Here is an 18,317-nt window from a genome sequence, read left to right as displayed (position 1 = left end):
GTACAAGCGCGCAGCCGAAACTGAACCCCCAAGTCTAGATCTTTTGGGTTTGAATGCTCCAAGCAAGGTGTACAGAATTCACGAAACACGCGCCCGTGGAATCCTACCGTTTCCCCCTGGTGCTAGCCGAATATATTTCCTTGCAGTGATCCACAGAGAGGATACGCTATGATTTTCGCAAACGGAGCCTTTCAAAATCCCTCGCAATGTTTCAAGTCATGGATTGCAGCGTCAATTCCTTGCTTCACATAGATATCCATGCATTCATTGAGAGTCCTCAGGGGTCTTGTTCATTGTCTTGCATTTGTGACTAGTCTAGAGCGGGTTCTGGCATCCTAACGTCTAGTACAAATGTCTAGGCAGACGTGGAGATACCTCGATATGGGACACGTAAGACACGAGTATTGCCGATAGATTTGTTTCTAGACTGGGTTTGGTAGCAAAGTGAGGCTTAAGTCATGCACTACATGAATCGCACAAAGCTAATGGTATTGAAACAGATGAGTCACCTATCGGTTGTTCAAGATCCCTCCAAATTCCTGGCTCCGGAAGTGTCTCATTCTCACGGAGGAATGATTTAACTAACTTCAGAAATCGGCTCATCTGCATTCGAAGAGCGCCCTCGCTTTTTCCCAGCGCATTTCCGACGGCCTTCCATTGAATCAGAGGAACCCGTAGTTAGTATAAATCAATAGTAAAAGGTACCTAGACACTTAGTAGGTGAGGTAAGACCGACCTTGACGCCACTTTGTGAGTTGACTCTGCCAAAGGTGACTTCTTCATCGGTAAACACATCGCCTTTGCGGGCTCGGATGCCGCTTTTCGGAGCCACAACGAAGAATTAGGCCTTTTCCTTCATCAAAGATGACGAGAGAAAAGTTCCATGATGTCGTTGGCGATAGCGTTGCCCGATGCGTCGTATTCGCCAAGCTTGCCTTGGAGGCTGTCGTAGAGCTGGCGTGGAACTAATCGCTCATAAGGTGCCGGTGGCTTTGGAGAAGAGGTTTATAGCCCATTCATTGGCTTTGCTGCCTTTGTGGTCGTCTTTGGGAGTTTAGCACGTTTAGAGGGTGGACTCACGCTCTCGGGGTATTCCTCCGTTCTCTCTGTCACATCGGCCGCATTAGTGTATCTTGTGGCTTCGATACGCGACTAATTGATCCTGACGCCGCATTCGTTGAAAGGCTAGACCTGAGAGACTTTTAGTCGCGCGGTAAGAAGAGATTACTCCGTGCTGACAGCATGTGTAGCCTCATGCTACGTTCTTTTGCGGTAGTGACAGAAGTAATGACAATCATAGTGAGAACGCTTTTTGCAAGACTACCAGGGTCAAAAAAATCAAGTCGGTCACATGAATATCCAAACAATGTGTGCTTGAAAATGACGCGCAGTTCTGGGTAGTTCAACTTTGGCTTTGGCTGTGTCATTAGAGGTAGACACAGAGCAATCGGGCATTGCCGGTATAATAAAGAGCTTGAGGAAGCGACCGGGGTATATATGGGAATCGGTGCCTGGATGGAAAAGAAGTCGCGCTCTATTGTGATGGTTACGATGATCTAGAGAAAGCTACATCTAGTATAGGTCAACACCTAGAAGTAAAAGCAGAGTACAAGGTCACCAAGGAGAAGTTGAGAGGCCACTGACCTTGTGGGCATTGCTCTGGCTCCCATGTTTAGAGATCCATACTGAACGGTTTTATCAACCCTGGGGCATATGTAACGTGATCATGATGGTAATATTGAAAAGGCAAATCGTGAGGATAAGCATGAGATTGAGATATCGAACCATATAATAAGGCTCTCGAATAGATCTAAGCTCCAAGAATGAAGGTGGCGTGTGAAGGTTACCCTAAGGAGAGAAAGAGAGAAGAATTTATCCTTTCAAAAAGACCAAGCAGGCTAGGTTTAGCCATTTGAGAGCTCATATCTCAAGCATCCATAGAGAACAAACATCCAAAAATGAACTTCAAAGAACAGGTGTAGATTGCTGGAGTTTACGGCAGTACAACCTGAGCCAACATCTGGCACTTCCGAAGTAACGAAGCCCAGTGCTGCTAGGAACTCAGAGCCTTTGATTGAAGTATACTCTCTTCTAGTCGGAGGTTTTGCTAGTTTAGACATAGACCTTACTTTGGGCTGGTAGAGCTCTTTGGAGTACGGAGTAATAGTTGACGAAATAGCCGAAGGTCGTGTAGAAGGACGTGTTGAACATGCCCTTAGAGAGGGGGGGAGGGTTTGCCATTGCCTGTGCTTGTATCGTCCATGTGGCTCAATATGCTTGCAATTTCTTGCTAGCCTAAGATGTTTGGAGATAGCTTTCACGAAGACCAAGTTTCTGTAAGCTGTAAGTCAGAGAAACAAAACCAAAAGTCTCAGCCATCAGGAGAATATGGGTCTACTGCAGGGGTTGTTCTCATGTCACCATACTTTGAACCACCTAGGGGGATACCAATTAATTCAACTCTACAATTATGTATATCTAATCTTTAAAGGGTCAAGTAAGGGTGAAGTGAGTGATAGTAAGAGAATTGTGAGGTGAAAGTCAAAATTTCGTTTCATTGCCACATGTCTGCGCAATCCAGGTTATCCTCCACAATTGAGCTTTGTCTTTGATTAATCAAGAAAAAATTGTCACAGATGGGGCTAGTCAAGGTAGGCCACTTATTCATTGCTGCTATCCTTCAATTCAGTCTCGTCGACATTGTCCTCCGCAGCATCTGCCTCGTTGGTGGCATCGGCAGCTTCTTTCTTTCCACGTGGGGTCCGCTTGGGGCCGACTTCTTTAAAGCCGTACTTTTGCTGGAGACGGATGAAGCGCATACGGCAGGCTGGTGTTTTGACGCCCAGGCGTGTGGCCGCAAGTTCGTAATCGGCCTATAGTGAACTTCAGTTAGTATAATGTATACTGCAGCCTATGTTTCAAGTAAGAGATAGCTGACCTTGGTGGTTCCAAGGAGGGTCAGGAGAAACTCTTGCTCACTGGCCCTGTGGACTGCTTTGGTCTCGACCTTGGCGGGGCCCTTGATCTTCAACTTGGGCTTGACCGGGTCCGAGGGCGGGGCGGAGGTGGAAGTGGAGGCGGGAGCCTCCGGCTCATTGCTTTCTGGAGCCATGGTTTGTTGGTTTGTTGGTTCTTTAGTTGAGTGATAGAGATTGGATAGATGTGTTTGAATGAAGGTTCCGTGTATTTGGATCAAAGTCCTCGGTATGGTTAGATGAATAGTAAAGGAAGCATATGTGGGGAAGAGAAGAAAAGAACAGGAAATGAACAGAGAGGGCCTTTCATATGTCTGGGTTTTGAGCAAATCGGGGGTTCAACTTTGGAAAACAACGAGCACTTTTATTAACCCCAGTACCAATACGACAAAATACCTCGTAATGTACATTTGAGAGCCCACGAGAACCATAGTCTCGCTATTCGTATCTCAAACACGCAATCAAGGATACTCAAACATAAGACCTACGTATGTATAACAGTCCAGGTAGCATCAACTGGGGCGAGCCAGCGTAGCCGCTCGAGAGACTGTCTTTTGTAGGGGACTTGAGCATGGCTGACCTTCACCTTGCCATTGCTCGCATAGGTGAGACATGGTAGATTACAGGCCTCTATCCTGTCTTTTGAGCGAGCAGGCTAACATTACTTCCGCATTATAGGTACTCTCACACTCGTCCCATCCTATAACCCGCCTATATTCAGAATTGACGTCTCGAATGCGCGATGTAATCGGCAACCCAGACGCGAATATATTGACGATGACCCTCAAAAACTGTCTTTTTGAGCAACTGAATACGTCTACAAGGGGTTATACTTTGTTGGATGACTGCTCCTATCAAGCCAGGAAGCTACGAGGGATCGACGAGACGTCAACGGACGATGTCGGATGCCTCACCCCAAGCACTTGATATAAATACGTCTCAGCTCTTTGTTAGCCTTTGGGCAGTGTGTTCCTAATCATCTCTGGGCTTGAATGGATTCTTTGGGGGACTACAACCAGCAGGGTTACTGTGATGATTGGCACGTGGAGTTTCAAGACGAGCCCGACGGCAACCAACGTGGCCAAAAGTAAAGCTTTGATGGGAACATTTAACATATTGTTATAATGACCTAGATACATCGCTACATGCGCTGTACTATCTCAAGTGGTTCACTTGAGGCTCCTGCACTTGGTCTGCAGGGGGCCCCACTTGCGTCCCACTTTTAACCATAATCCTGGCCCCTGCATGGATGAATCAAGCTTATTTTTTGCCTCTTAGGTCTAAGACAGCCAAACCAGGCAAACAAAATGGGAGACAACAGGCTGATGGAAGGCGGTGAAATTTCCCAAATGAAGAAACATGTAAACAAAAAAAGAAGACCGAAAACGAACGGCAGGCTAAGCATGCGTCAAAAACGCAAAAAGGAGAGAATGCCCTTGGACGTTAGCTAATTCCAGGTAGCTGACGCCAAAGGGCATATAATATTAGTTAGTGATTTTGTAATTATGGGAGAAGAACATGCAAAGAGTACAAACATACAACAGAGGGGCTTGATTAAGCGAATAAAGCCCCGGATCCTATCTCGTAAAGTGTATGTCTGCTGCTATTAGCCCCAGGAAATACACTTATGCTATATTAGAGATAAAAATAATATTCGTTGTGTACTCCAAGTTATAGTGTTCTTGTGAATGGTAGTAGAACTCGTGTCCGAATCGTGTCATATTCTTCAGCCACTATTGTGTATTTATATACTCCAAAGGCTTGTTTCTGAGTACTGCTGTGGTTTCGCTTTTTTGAAACATTAGTCAGACTTCGACTTAGTACAACATCAAAGCATAATAGTAGGGTCGATCAAGCTATAGCTAGGTGTAGACTGTAACATCGCCCATAGACGGGCGGGTGGGCTAGACTTCGGCACAACCCACTCTAACCCGGACCCAACCTAACCCAACCCAAAATAGGTTTTAGGTCTATTACTTCGACCTAACAATAGGTTTTAGGTTAGGTTAGGTTATAGAGGGTAGAACCCAAAGGCTAATAGGTTGGGTTTTAGGTCAGAGGTTCCGACCCAAAATAGGTTCTGCCGAAGTCTACCTAGGTCATCATATCATCTCTTTAGCACCATTGCTGCTAGATAATTCTGTAATCAATACAGAAAGAAAGAGATATGAATCATTGCTTAGGCTTTAATTCTGTTGTATGAATTGGACAATGGCACTAATTACAAGTGGATCGGAATACGCCGACGGTTCTTTTTTTGGCCACTAAAATATGTTGGCAATTTTAGTACTGAAACCAGCACACATCTTGAATTGGACCCCATTCATGCGCCAATTACGACGGATATGTTGTCATGTGGCATCATGCAGCCCAGCCCCTAGCGCTAAATATCCGGTCAAGCTTCGTCAAGCCTCAAAACACAGGGCCTCCGCCTTGGCGTTGTGCTTGAATTTTTTGGCTTGACAGACCACATCGACAGGTTCGCGGGGAAATTCCGGAACTGAGATCAACGGTACTTAATCATTACCAAAAAAGACTAATGGAGACAATCTTTTAAATGATGAGCATCTAAGAGAACCGGTATAATACAGAGTACTGACCCCTCAAAGGGACGCACACCGCAGCGGCGACGCGATGTAATATCAGGTCCAGTAAGCTGAACTATTTTTGAATCCTTGATGCGTTTGCTCCAATAACATGATTCCGCCATGCGCAATCTCAACATACATACCCGCATCTACATAACGTACTTACGATAAACTGGATCGATACGGTGTTTAATTGGGGTGCTTCGAATTTTACTCGTTTGAGTGCAACTCAACTACTTTTTTCCCCCAATGCCACGCGAAATGACCGAGAAACGACGAGAGCAGAACAGAAGGGCGCAGCGTTCGTACCGTACATGATAATCCCACCCATAGCTTGCAGGATATGCTTATTAAATCTCATTTACTCAGGAAACAATATGAAGTCCCGGATTGAAGAGCTCGAACGAGACAATTCATTCTTGCTGCAGCAAACCGAGTTCAGCATTCCAAGTCAATTCACACGGCCAATAATTTCGAGGGGCTCAGGGCTATCGAGCCGTCAGCCTGAAGAGTGGGATACAAATGGAGAATTGGGCTCTACAGTGCTTGAAAATATTTCACTTCAAAACGACTCTCTCTTCAATCCCGAAAAGCTCGATTCCACCCCGGTGCATAAAGATCCCAAGTTCCAGTCACCAATCACGATGGGAGGTGGAAGGGTCTATGTATATCCAAGCGTCAACGAACACAATCAACCCCTTACCCCTACAAGTGAAATTGTCAGTACCATCCATATATCGACCCATCCCATCGCTCGGGCACATGGGCCGTCAAGTTAATAAGAGCGCAGATAAATGAAGTAAGGATCAATCGGCGACCGGGAAGCGCTAGACATGCAACGAACCCCGATCTAGAAGAGGCAGCGCACGAGATAAAGTTGTCACATACAACCACGAAATCTTCAGTGACACCTAGTGGGACGACTGCACTTCACCTGGCAGCGGCGTCCAAGAATGCCCAATGTGTGGAGATATTGCTGGAACATGGCTTTGACATCGACTCTCTCGGTATCAATGGACGCACGGCTCTAATGGCTGCTGCTGTTGACAGCTCAGATGTGATTCGAACTCTCCTTGACCGAGGCGCTGATTTATCGATATACGCACCGGATGGAAAAACAGCGCTAGAAATTGCAGCGCATCTGGGTAAACCGAAGGCCCTGACCACCCTACTGATAGCTTCTACAGTTTAGAACAGCATGTATTTTTGGTTTAGATAAAAGACAAGTACACGAAATCGTCAAAGTCATGACCTATGAGGATCTTTGAGTTGTAATGGAAACGATTGGACATTGGCTACCACCAAATTCGAGATTTGTACCCACGTTTATAGGGGCCAATTCTTTGGCGACAAAGATTCTGTGCTATCTAGCTGCTACGTGAGAGGCATTAGAATAAAGAGGCTCATTTTGTATTATTTCAACGCTTATCGCAAATTCATATCATAAAACTGCCTCATCCGCGTCCACAAATCAATGACATGTTTCCTCTCAGTAATCAAATGTCCTTCTCGAGGATAGGTTACCATGTCAACGGGCACATTGTTATGAATACACGCCCGGTAAAATGCAATAGCCTGTGTCAAGGGAACACGCACGTCGTTTTCGCCATGAAGAATCAAGACGGGCGTCTTCACATTACGCATATGCCATAATGCGCTTCCACGTCGACTATTCGTGTTTTGTATCCATTCTTTTGATGATTTCAAGTGCGTGTCGTCTAGTTCTTCACCAGGTTTTGCATTCTCATCTACATCCCATGGCGCGCCGCCCGCCATATCGGCCTCAAACCAGTATGCATCGCTCGTCATCGTCAAAACGTCCCAGTCCACCACGCCTGCGCCACAGACGGCTCCTCGAAATTGATAATCTTTGCGGGTGACTGCCAAGTATGATAAAAAGCCGCCTTGTGACCAGCCGCCGATCGCCACACGCGAAGGGTCCACGAGGCCTTTGTCAATGCAGTTTCGAAGAATATCAATACAATCTGTGTAGTCGACTGTTCCCACCATACCACGAGCATATGCGGCGTGCTTTTCACCTCTGCCACTCCCGCCACGGTAATTGGGACAAAGAACAGCGTATCCAGCCGAGACCAGAAGTGGAACCTCGAGACAGTGACAGACGGAAAAGCTGGTCGTTACCCGCCAGTACGGCCCTCCGTGCGGGATCAAAATGGTGGCAAGGGGTCCATCCTCTGCTTTGTATTTGGAAGGAACGTATATCATGCCATCGAGTGAGTAGCCGTCTGATGCGGTCGCAGAGATAGACCATTGTTTGGCTATTTTGAGGGCGGCGATGTGAGAATTGTGATCCGATAATTTGACTATATCTTTAGACTCAGAGATGGAAAAGACTTCCTCGGGGCTCGATCCGTCGCCTTTGGTGATGGCAATCACGGTATTTTTTGCAGTCCTAAAGATATCGAATGAGGTCATCTCATACTCCCCGCAATGGATTGGAGTATGGCTGCCATCGTCGATCGCGAAAAGCTTATCATGAAGATCGTGCTGAACACGGTAAGCGAGGGAAGATCGATTCTTCTGAATACGGATGCAACAGCTCTCTTTAGATTCATGCTCTGTATATGACCCATCTTCAACGCAAAGCCGGTATAGCGAAAGGGAAGTTGAGCAGTGTGTCGGCTTGTGGCCGGCAATGAAGTACACGCCACGGTGTCCCCATTCAACCTGGCTGATTGGTCCTGGGAATTCAGTCACAGTGGTCAATTTGGCTCCTAAGAGAGACGCAATGCGTATTTTTGCCCCAAAAAATCCAGCGGAGTTGAAACCCGGCTCTTTATGCTCGATATAGCTAATGTTCGTGGAGTCAGGACTCCAAGAAAAGTCATGCACATGTCTGTCGCCACAGACCACTGTCTGGATCTGTCTTGTCGCTATATGAACAACTTTCAAGCGGCAGTATTCTAGGTTTTTTCCCCAGATCGTGGCATCGTTTTTTGCTTTCTCCTTGCAGACTTGTTCTTCCGTCTTCTCGTCTGCGCTGGTAAATGCAATGAACGCGCCGCTGGGACTCCATTCAAACGCCACAATTGGTTTTTCATTATCGACAGGCGTGATGGGGTACGGCTCACCTCCATTTACTGGCATCACATAGATCGCCGAGCCTTTACCCAGGTGACCCCGATCGGACTTGAATGCAAGAGAAGTTCCATCTGGAGACCACTGTGGCTGTTCATCGTGAAACAAGCCGGAGGTAAATTGACGAGTACTATTTTCTTTGCCAATCTCGGCTATCCAGATTGATGAGGTTAGATTCTCGCATTTTTTGCTAAAGTCTCGAAGTGTGTAAACGACCTTAGCGGCGTCGGGAGAAATTCGAAGATCATTGGGAACCTGTAGGTTGGCCAGGGCTTCCAGGCTCAAGTTGGCCTTGTGATCTGGGTTGGCTACCATTATAAATGCTGAATTGTCAATCAATATGAAGCAGATGAGAGGTGAGAGGTGAGAGAGATTTATTTCTTTGTTTATTTGCCGGAGTCGAATAACCCCGATTCTCAGGGGGATTTGGATGTAACGGGAACATCCAATTACATTTTGTCGATTCCAGGGAAAGCGGCACGAGCGAGTACCTGTACAAAAGGACCAATGGTAGGTTCATAGTATACGTTAAAGTGTAACCTAGGTTGTCTAATCCTGCTAATAGTTGCCAACTGTGGGTTTTTTTAAAGCAATAGAATGCCCCCAAACGAAGGTATCGAAGTCTATCAATCAGCAAGGTGGGCGCTGTGAAAGTCGAGTGAACTAGTTAAGACCCATTTTAAGCTGAGACAATTATATTTATCGATCCGAGATACGCAGTATGCGCTAGTACCAGACTAAACCCATACGGCTATTGTACCTTGAGATATGAATTTCTATATAGATCTGAGAGTAAAATAAAGGGCCCTACATGTTAATTCGGCAGTCAATTCCTTGGAGATCAGGTAGTGGGCGTTGATTAACAACACAGGTCATTTTGCCTATAGCTTCAGAGCTCGGCGTTCCTATAACCTAACTAAAACGTTTTTTTAGTGGAAGTAATATTATGTGATAGATAAAGAAACGGACAAGCGAGGACCTACTGATAAATATGAAAAAATATTCGTTATTTATGAACATGCATACTCACTACGGCATAAACAGACTTTATTCTCCATATCAGTGGCATCTATGCAACAAGAAACTATCATTCGGAGTCGGATGAAGTTAAGCAATCTAGTTTGGCTCTCGAGAAACTGACAGAAGTTCCGGCCTACGTTCCATCGGGTAGAAACCACTGTCCTCATACTTGACTTTCCAAACCAAAATACGAAGTATCCAAAAATAATCACGACAGTCATGGTCTGCGCACTATGCTAATCAAACGAGTGTGTATTCCAATTTGGAGAGCAGAGTATATTTAAATCTAAAGACCACCAAAAGAGCCTGCGCATAATTCATAACAAATAACAAATCGTGTCGCAGACCCGAATCTAACAAAAAAAAGATATTTCCACAATTCTATACCATGACTCATAACCCGTATATCCTGTATAGTGTACAGTACTGGGCATTTGAGTCAATCAATCCCAATAATACATCAGACCCTCGCCGCCACGGTACAATATGCACAAGGCGCGAAACTTGTCCTGCGTGTGATATCAATTCATCCCACAGAACCAAGCCTAAACTCAGCGCAGCAATAGATGGAGAGCCACTCAGCCACTCAGCCACTCAGCATTTACTGAGCAATAGGGGACGGCGAGGGAGTAGGGGTGGAAGTGGGGAATCCAGTGGACGACTCCTGGCGCTTCTCGAAAGGCAAAGAGAATGGCAGGTCGGTAGGGAAACCGGTAGGGAGACCAGTAGGCAAAGCGCTCAGGATGCTGCTAGGAATGGAAAAGGGAAGGTCTGTGGGGAACTGGCGCTTCTCGAAGCTGCTGGGAGTGGCTGTAGGGGTGGGGAAGCTCGAGGAAGGAGAGCTAGTGAAACTCGAGAAGACGACGGGAGGGGGGCCCTGATTACCGGGTCCGTGGTGGAATTGGCGCTTCTCGAAGGGGATTCCGGTGGGCGCGGGGAAGTCAGTGGGGAAGCCACTGGGGGTGGAGCACGGGAAAGAGGAAGGCAGGTCGGTAGGGAATTCCTGGCGCTTCTCGAAAGGAAGCGAGAATGGGAAATCGGTAGGGAAACCAGTAGGAATGCCGGTTGGGGTGCCAGAAGGAGTACCAGAGGGAGTCGGGAAGCCGCTGGGGGAGGTCCGTGGTGGAACTGGCGCTTTTCAAAGGGGAGTCCAGTGGGAATACCGGTGGGCGTGCCCGTGGGCGTGCCGCTGATAGAAGAGCTGGAGGGGACAGGCGCATCACTGGGGGCGCCGAAAGCAGGGGGGCCCTGGGGCAGGGCCAGGGCACAGCCCATCATGCCCATAGCAGCGAAACCGGTGTATCTCATCTTGGTTGATGTGAATTAATCGAAAGATATATCAAGAAAGTGAATGATGGAGAAAATTGGATCGAAATTGGACTCGGATATACGGGCGGTATATCAAGACAGATCTTATGGCTTAGAAAGGAATCTTGGGGGGCCGAGGACCGATTTATAACATTGCCGACTTTTGAGGCGCACTGGGCTTTGTCGTAAACCGAAGTGGATTCCGTGATCGGTCCATGACTTCAAGTTTGTTGCCCCAGAGGCTGGGCAGGCTGGGCAGGCTGGAAGTTGGACTGGCCGGACAACGATACTTAGAACGGTAGAGGTGGATTCGTCGATCTTAACTTGAGGGACCTTAGGGTCCTCAAGGACCAGGCGCAAGGCATGGACGGGTAGAAGCACATGGCCTGGGGCTGAGGTATTTTTCTTCATGTTTTCGCTGGCCAGCCAATGCACAAAGAGGTAAAAAGTGGTTCTTGTGTGTTCGAGGCAAGTATCGACGGTACGGTTGGGCTACAGACGCCACAGCCAGGTACCAAACGATAGTTCGACGATCATCTTCCGCGTGCAGAATAGCGCAAGAAGCAAATGATTGCCGAGATGATCTGACCGTATCAAATGCTTCTCCTCGGGTGGTTCGTACCTCCCAGGCTGGTTACGGGGTCTGGCCGAGACTAAACCTTGTTGTCACTCGGCTTCAAGGCGCCTAGGACATGGTACCCCTTTTTGAGGCCTCGGCACACCATCACAGCGATGAGCACATCAATCCTTGTTTATCTAGCATCATTAGGCTTTATCCGTAACAAAATGGCTGGTCACTCGTTTCAAGTGTATTGATTTCGCCACACTGCGCCTATCAGAAGGCTGATGCGTAGCCTGTGTCAGGATGTGCGGTTTACAATGCAGGGAGTACCCACGGAAGAGGGTGGACTCAGGGTGGCTGGAAAAGGTTGGCAGAGCCACTGATTGATAAGTGAGGTCCAATGGCCACGGACTGATCGGCGCGGTGGGACGTTCTCGCTCCAATTCTGTGGAACGTTAGGCTGGTTTTTCCGGAATGGAGACGCCCTCAAAGCGACTCAATAACAGTCTTCCCAATGCTGAGCTGTGGTGTGTCTCACTGACATACAGAAAGCATTGCCCATTCCGCAGAAGTTTCAAACGATGGAGATATTCAGTACCCGCCCTAGCTTTCAGGGCCTAGAATATCAGTCCATGGCCGAGTCGTCGTCAGCCCTGGACTGAATCGAGGTCAGTTGGCCCACAGTGGGCCCCGTGACATAGGATCGACGTTGGTGGACTTTTCAATCTTTCCCTTGGTCACGATAAAAAGTTAGCCATATTTCGCGCTCAGCTTGTGTGAAAATATCGACGTATATCGTACATCCATGGATTGCATGGACACGTACAACGCATGTATTGTTGTTCATCATCCTAGTGAACCGTTGAAACGTTGCCGATTGTTTCCTGATATTGATTGCCTCCAAGCTCCACTAGCTTCTTTCTAGTTGGCTGTATGCCAAGGGTGCCAAGCATTCATATATGGCCATTAAGCTCAGTCGGCATCTTCACGAGGCTAATGTTAGGAAATTCAGGGCCATTAGCGCCGACGGCGGAGCCTCGTATCAGGCTTGAAATATACTCCGTACATGCAATTATATATCTTTATGTAACTTCGAAATTGGTAGCTTAGGAACACCATTTCATCTAGGGATTCAATACCACACGGTATATGGGTGGAACATTTTCCCGCTATGTACAGAAAACCGCCGTATGCATACATGTTGTATATAAAAAACCCAAAACAGAAATGAAGGAAGCAAAAACCGCGTATCCAGCGGATTGCTATGCTGTAATACGGACCACAATGCTGCAAACTGAAAAGTGGTTTAGTGCGAGGAGGTCGGATCGAATAAAAGAATAAAAGGGAAAATGTAAGCGAGCCAAAATCCTGTGGTGGATGTTCAGAGGCATAGAACCAGAGTCGACGAAGACCAAAAGTCCTCCTGGTCCAAGTGTCTTATATCGCAGGGGAGCCATGAAGCTGGTTTGATTTGTTGGGCGGGCCTGTATGTGTCAAAGACACTGAAGTCTGGGCACCGCGAATCCTCAAGAACCGAGGAACGGAATACAATGTAGAATCAATTATACATTCCTTAATGCCGCTATGTGCGCGCCAGGGGATCAGACGAGCTCGGATAGACTATTGGCGTTGGAGTCATACTAAGCAGATGGCGGGACGAAGGTGGTACGGTCATGGAGAGGTCACGAGCCGACGACGCATAGGCCTGCTTTAGGGAACTGCGATGAGCTGTAGCGGAAGAATTGGAGGCCGGGCCAGAAGAAAATGAGGATCGTCGGGATCGAACGGGGCTACGGGGCCCGTGGCTCGCAAATGCTCCGCCAAATGAAGATGACTCCGAGAACGCTCGGTGCCCTGCGAGTTTGGGACGAAGCGTGTATGATCTTTTGGGCTCGTCGTCACTGCTTGAGCCAATGTCGAAGATCGCTCCGTTGAAGGATACCGAGGATGTACGGCGGTGGGTCCTAGCTTGGGTTGACATAAGGGCCGACTCGCTCGACTGCGAGATAGACGGGTTATCTAATGAAACGGTGCTTCGTGCCTTTCTCAGTTCCTGGGTTGGCCGATGCCGTGCTTGCCTGTCTGAGTACCTCTTTTCCAACTCGTGGCTATGGGATCCTGTTCGCTTGTCGCGATAGCGCTCCCGTCCACTGCTATCTACCGAGTCAATCGAGTGACGGCTGAAGTTTGGCATACGTAGATCAACCTGGCTCGGACTGAAGGCTACCCGGGCCCGCATATTTTGAACGGCATTATCCAGTGCCAGCTCAATGGCACAATGATTTCGGATACGACTTAGTCTTGGCCATGTCGCCCGCTCGCCACTCAGACATGCCGAGAGCATGAACTCTGGGGTCGGATTCTCCAAAAGTCTAGGAAAGTTGGAGGAAATGAGTTCCGGGTATATGTTGATGTCTCCATGATATTTCTGGTTCACAATCGAGGCAAACTTGGTCATTGATGTCGGGAACACCCCAAGTTCCGAGAGCACATTCATGCGGTGTAGAACCTCGTCTTTGGCAAGGTGTGTCATCGTGTTCATCCATCGAGGGATGAATGAAGGGCCATTGTTTGTCTCGTGTGGACCTGTCTCCTTTGGAAGGAATGGCACCACATGAGGGTTCACCTGAGAAACAATGAAATGGTTCACGTTGAACATCTCTGATAATCGTGTCATGGGCAGATCCCCATCGACAGAGCCATCAATATACTGTTTGTGAAGATCATTCCAGGGGACCGGTTCCCCTGTTAACGGATCCTTAGCCATTAAAGTGAACGGTCTGAAGACAAAAGGGACAGAGCATGATACCGCCCTTAAGTGACATTAGAGACGAGTCGAGAGGATGAAAAGAAAGGGGGGGGGACTTACACAGCAGACCAGATCAACACGTTTGGGGCAGAAATATAGTTCAACAGCCGTGGAAGCTCATACATGCCGGCACTCGATACACAAATGTTCAGGATTCTGCGAGTGCGGTTATATGCTTCCTGAAAGGTCATGTCTCCCAGCCAGTTCCTGATGGTCTTCGCCAAGTGGGAGATGTCAAGAAATGATCCAAACTTCAAAAAACGAGTCATTTTTTGCAGGATATTTTCCTCTTGACCTTTTTCATTGAAGACATCAAAATCTCCATGTACGTAGGTATCCAAAAGCGCCGGCAGCTCTTCATCTGTGCGTGTACAGAAGACCGCGCACACAATGCTACCAGCAGAAGCACCTGAGATAATTCGAGGGATCATGTTTGCTTCATAAAGGGCCTTAAGAACCCCAATATGGGTCATACCGAAAGTGGCGCCACCGGAGAAGAGGAGTGCACTGCGACCAAATGCCTGTCGAGCTGCCAGCAGCTGGTCCAGGATATATTTCAACTCCAGCCCATCGCAGCGGTCATGCACCGACAAATCCACCAGCGTGGCGATAGTCTCCACAGCCGTGGTAATATACCTATCAATCAAGTCCTTGGTGCCGATGTGCGAATGGCGATATAGAGAGGCGTTGCTCATGTGTGCCAGGTCCCGACTCAGCGCAGTGCGCACCAGAAACAGCATGCGGCTTACATCACAGCTGATGCGAGCCTCTTCCAACTGTCGCAAACGATCCTGTACCAAATGAGGGTCATATTCAGTGCACTCAAGTGTCTGCTTCCAGGTGTTGTTGTGCTCTAGTTCATCCAGCTCAATGGCACAACTTCGCCATTCCTCGTACGACACAGCCTGCAGCCTAAGGGTTAGAAAGGAGGGTCACTCTGCGGACTCGATGGCCCGCTGCAGGTACACCGCATGTACTAACATTCTTTATTTTCAGATATAAGACTTGTTTGTGATCCTCGATCTCAGCCCTGTGTCTTCGTTGTTCCTTGGAGAGACCATCACGGTAGGTGTGCAACGTATCACCAGCCCAATCCCACGAGTCTTTCAGGAGTGAAGATACAGCTGGTATGGAGGTCGCTTTTCGGGGTGGTCGCGGTGGTGGGGGTTGGGATAGAGGGTGTTCATGGGAGTGTTTGTGTCCATGATGACACTGAACTATTGTGGGGTCGCCCAACACCGACATACCCAGGCTGTGCATGGGGAAAGCAAGCCATCCAGCCGGGGTTTGAAACGCGGGGATATGGTAATCTTGATGAAACTAGTACAATCAAGCAATAAAATAAATAAAGTCAGTAAAAGTTGACATCCAAGTCAAGTTTGGGGGTGGCCTAACGTCACGAGGGCTGGAAGCCAATTTTGTCAGGCCCTCGGTCCTCGGGACCACTTCACTTTGGGTTCTTTATGACGATTTCACTACTTTACATCACAACAACACTACAACACTACATACTTCAATGTCAAATTGTGAACTTGTATATCCAAGACAGCTGCCTAAAGCACCGATTTTTTTCAATCTAGGTGTGCACCAAACTTATAATTCACTTCTCATATTGTCTGACAGGGTCACTAATAATGTCCTCAGTAAGTCCCGACTCTGATATTTCCTCAAACACTAGAGATAGCTTATGTCTGTCTTCAATTTCTTCTGGGTCCTATTCGTAAGGTTTCACTGTGAAATCTCAATGACAAAAGCTAAAGTCAAGGTAAGAGAATGCAGCGACGAAAGTGACGTTCCTCGCAAGGCAAGTCATGCCCCGTCTTCGTCACTAATAGTCACTAATCATGCACCCGCCGCCCGCGTGCGCTTCACGTTTTCCGTAAATCCCCAATGCCCAACTCACATATTTTAAGCTTGTATGTGAAGGTACAAAGATTAGGCGCCCAATTGCCAGACTTGGATCAAGGAGTATGTCTGTAGCCTAATTCAAGCCTGGTTTGCTGCCAGTAGCGCTATCGCAATCATCGGCAATACCCCTAAAGTGATATATGGCTTTGATGAGATGATCGCAAGTCAGGTATTGCTCCCTCTTTTTGGATAGCTTCTCTATTTTTGGGGAGTTTTCTATCTTGTTATCGACTTCCATAATTTGGCCAATTCTACCTTTTGATGAATTTGATATTCGTATGCTTGGCTTGGGATTTGGTCAATTTTTCATTATCAGCCTAGTATCCTAGACCACCTCCCAAGGAGCTGATGCAATGGCTTGATGAGATGCCGCTATTCATCTGTCTAATTACTGGGCTCTTTGGTGACGCAGACCAGCTGGCAGTTAGTCCAGTCCTTTGTCTGTCAGGCTCAGTTTTAACATATTGTTACCTTGATGCTTTTTCAGAGTGGAAGTTCTCGAGAAAGTGAAAAATGAGATGAGAGCAGCCAATGAATTGAACTCCGGTGATGATTGATTTCAGGAGAGAGATGCACGACAGAGACGTCAAAGTCCATACCTAGGGACATATAGCCATCACAAAATATTCCCATGCATCTGCGGTGGCCGGGAACTGATCTAGAATCAACGGCAAGTACACTTGCGACCATTCCGATTCCCATGAAGCTGTATATTGCGCTTTGCGAGCTTCCCAATATGAAGGTAGCCACCCCGACTGCTCCCAGTCGATAATGCCACAAACATGATATGTCGGTGTGATGATGATGTTGCTGGGGTGTAAATCGCCATGGGTGAAAACAATGTCACTATTATCGGGTAATCCCGACCGGAATGGCTCTTGAGACACCAAATATGGATCTGGCACTCGCCGTAGATGGAGGAATGTAAACCAATCATGAAATTCCCGGACAGAGGCAAAGGGACCTGCTTCAGATAGGTAATTCACATGGAACGTTCTGTCGTAAAGCGGATGATTCCTTGATACCGTGCCTATCTATGAGTATTAGATGTTGGTATATCTAAACGAATAACGGGACGAAAGCAATTGTAATTCTGCTGAGACCTGCAACAGGACACTTGAATTCTAGCATTCAAGCGTGTTCTGAACCTGCAGTCAATGTACTTACCGATGAAGGGATCTAGGGGGTCCTGCTTTATTTGACGGATAGCATCAACTACCTTCCGGAGTTCATGGCAAATCGAGATCCGATGATTGCCATCTATGGAATCCCATGCCCGCTCTAGAGTTTGTCCCTGAAGATATTCCATATAAATGAAAGCTTCGCCCCCATCCATGCACCAGCCAAAGACCTGGGGTACCGGGATGTCGTCAAATTGGCCGAAAGCAAAAAGACAATGAGCCTCGGATATATTCACTCCTGTCCCCCATTTGACAAGGAGGTTTTTATCCCGGAATACCGCGGGTGGGGGTCTGGATTGAGGGCCATCCTGGTCGGTTACGAAAAAGTTCCTATCACTGACAGTATTACCGGCAAGGTGTTGGGCTTTGGCGTTGGCGCGAACCTCGTCCGGAGAAGGAAGCTGACCCCATTCCCTCAAATAGGAAGAGTCCGGGATAATGAAATCTTCGGACACTGGTATCAAAGGCATTTGCCGTATTCTGGGCTTTGTGGCCATAATATGAGCTTCAAGCGGTCGAAAGTGTCGATTACGAGGAGTCCGAGCAGGGAACTTCAGGGAACTCGATGCTTAGAAATGACAGGAGGTCTCATAGGTGTATGCGGCAGAAGCCCAAGTCCGGTAAAGCCCAATGTTTCAACTCTATCTTATAGCTAATAACATCAGGCATGTCGTTATAAGAACGTACCGTCATCTCCTCTGGATAAACCATATGTCTACAATATACTCCGTACATTGAGGTATCTACCTTCTCAGTCTCTTTTCGATAATAGCACCTCAGGCTTGCCTTCTGTTTATTTTTCTTTTGGTTTGCTTGCTTGCTTGTTTTTTTCTTGCAGTTATTGGCGTATGATCTTGAAAATCATCT

General features: G+C 47.4%; 6 protein-coding genes across 6 annotated transcripts; 1 reads left to right on the top strand and 5 right to left on the bottom strand.

The window, feature by feature from the left end:
* Window positions 1-2,660: 2,660 nt before the first annotated feature.
* N7500_003162 (uncharacterized protein) lies at window positions 2,661-3,112 on the bottom strand (the record flags this gene model as incomplete). The annotated part of the gene is made up of 2 exons (XM_056674308.1): window positions 2,661-2,873; window positions 2,939-3,112. 2 exons carry the CDS (start codon window positions 3,110-3,112, stop codon window positions 2,661-2,663), a joined length of 387 nt encoding a protein of 128 aa, XP_056534833.1.
* A 2,700-nt stretch (window positions 3,113-5,812) lies between these two features.
* On the top strand, window positions 5,813-6,755 carry N7500_003161 (uncharacterized protein; the record flags this gene model as incomplete). Its single annotated transcript, XM_056674307.1, has 3 exons — window positions 5,813-5,873; window positions 5,933-6,228; window positions 6,288-6,755. The coding sequence occupies 3 exons, from the start codon at window positions 5,813-5,815 to the stop codon at window positions 6,753-6,755; spliced, it is 825 nt and encodes a 274-aa protein (XP_056534832.1).
* A 233-nt stretch (window positions 6,756-6,988) lies between these two features.
* N7500_003160 (S9 family peptidase) lies at window positions 6,989-8,977 on the bottom strand (the record flags this gene model as incomplete). The annotated part of the gene is made up of 1 exon (XM_056674306.1): window positions 6,989-8,977. One exon carries the CDS (start codon window positions 8,975-8,977, stop codon window positions 6,989-6,991), a length of 1,989 nt encoding a protein of 662 aa, XP_056534831.1.
* A 1,306-nt stretch (window positions 8,978-10,283) lies between these two features.
* N7500_003159 (uncharacterized protein) lies at window positions 10,284-10,990 on the bottom strand (the record flags this gene model as incomplete). Its single annotated transcript, XM_056674305.1, has 2 exons — window positions 10,284-10,694; window positions 10,769-10,990. The coding sequence occupies 2 exons, from the start codon at window positions 10,988-10,990 to the stop codon at window positions 10,284-10,286; spliced, it is 633 nt and encodes a 210-aa protein (XP_056534830.1).
* A 2,144-nt stretch (window positions 10,991-13,134) lies between these two features.
* On the bottom strand, window positions 13,135-15,621 carry N7500_003158 (putative Patatin family phospholipase; the record flags this gene model as incomplete). The annotated part of the gene is made up of 3 exons (XM_056674304.1): window positions 13,135-14,365; window positions 14,422-15,266; window positions 15,343-15,621. The coding sequence occupies 3 exons, from the start codon at window positions 15,619-15,621 to the stop codon at window positions 13,135-13,137; spliced, it is 2,355 nt and encodes a 784-aa protein (XP_056534829.1).
* A 1,247-nt stretch (window positions 15,622-16,868) lies between these two features.
* On the bottom strand, window positions 16,869-17,947 carry N7500_003157 (aminoglycoside phosphotransferase family protein; the record flags this gene model as incomplete). Its single annotated transcript, XM_056674303.1, has 2 exons — window positions 16,869-17,299; window positions 17,437-17,947. The coding sequence occupies 2 exons, from the start codon at window positions 17,945-17,947 to the stop codon at window positions 16,869-16,871; spliced, it is 942 nt and encodes a 313-aa protein (XP_056534828.1).
* Window positions 17,948-18,317: the final 370 nt, after the last annotated feature.

This window comes from Penicillium coprophilum (genome assembly GCF_028826855.1).
Source record: "Penicillium coprophilum strain IBT 35676 chromosome Unknown utg000002l_segment0_segment1, whole genome shotgun sequence".
Taxonomy (NCBI): Eukaryota; Fungi; Ascomycota; class Eurotiomycetes; order Eurotiales; family Aspergillaceae; genus Penicillium; species Penicillium coprophilum.
The sequence above is the reverse complement of the archived record's forward strand: the minus strand, read 5'-3'. Positions and strand labels throughout refer to the sequence as shown.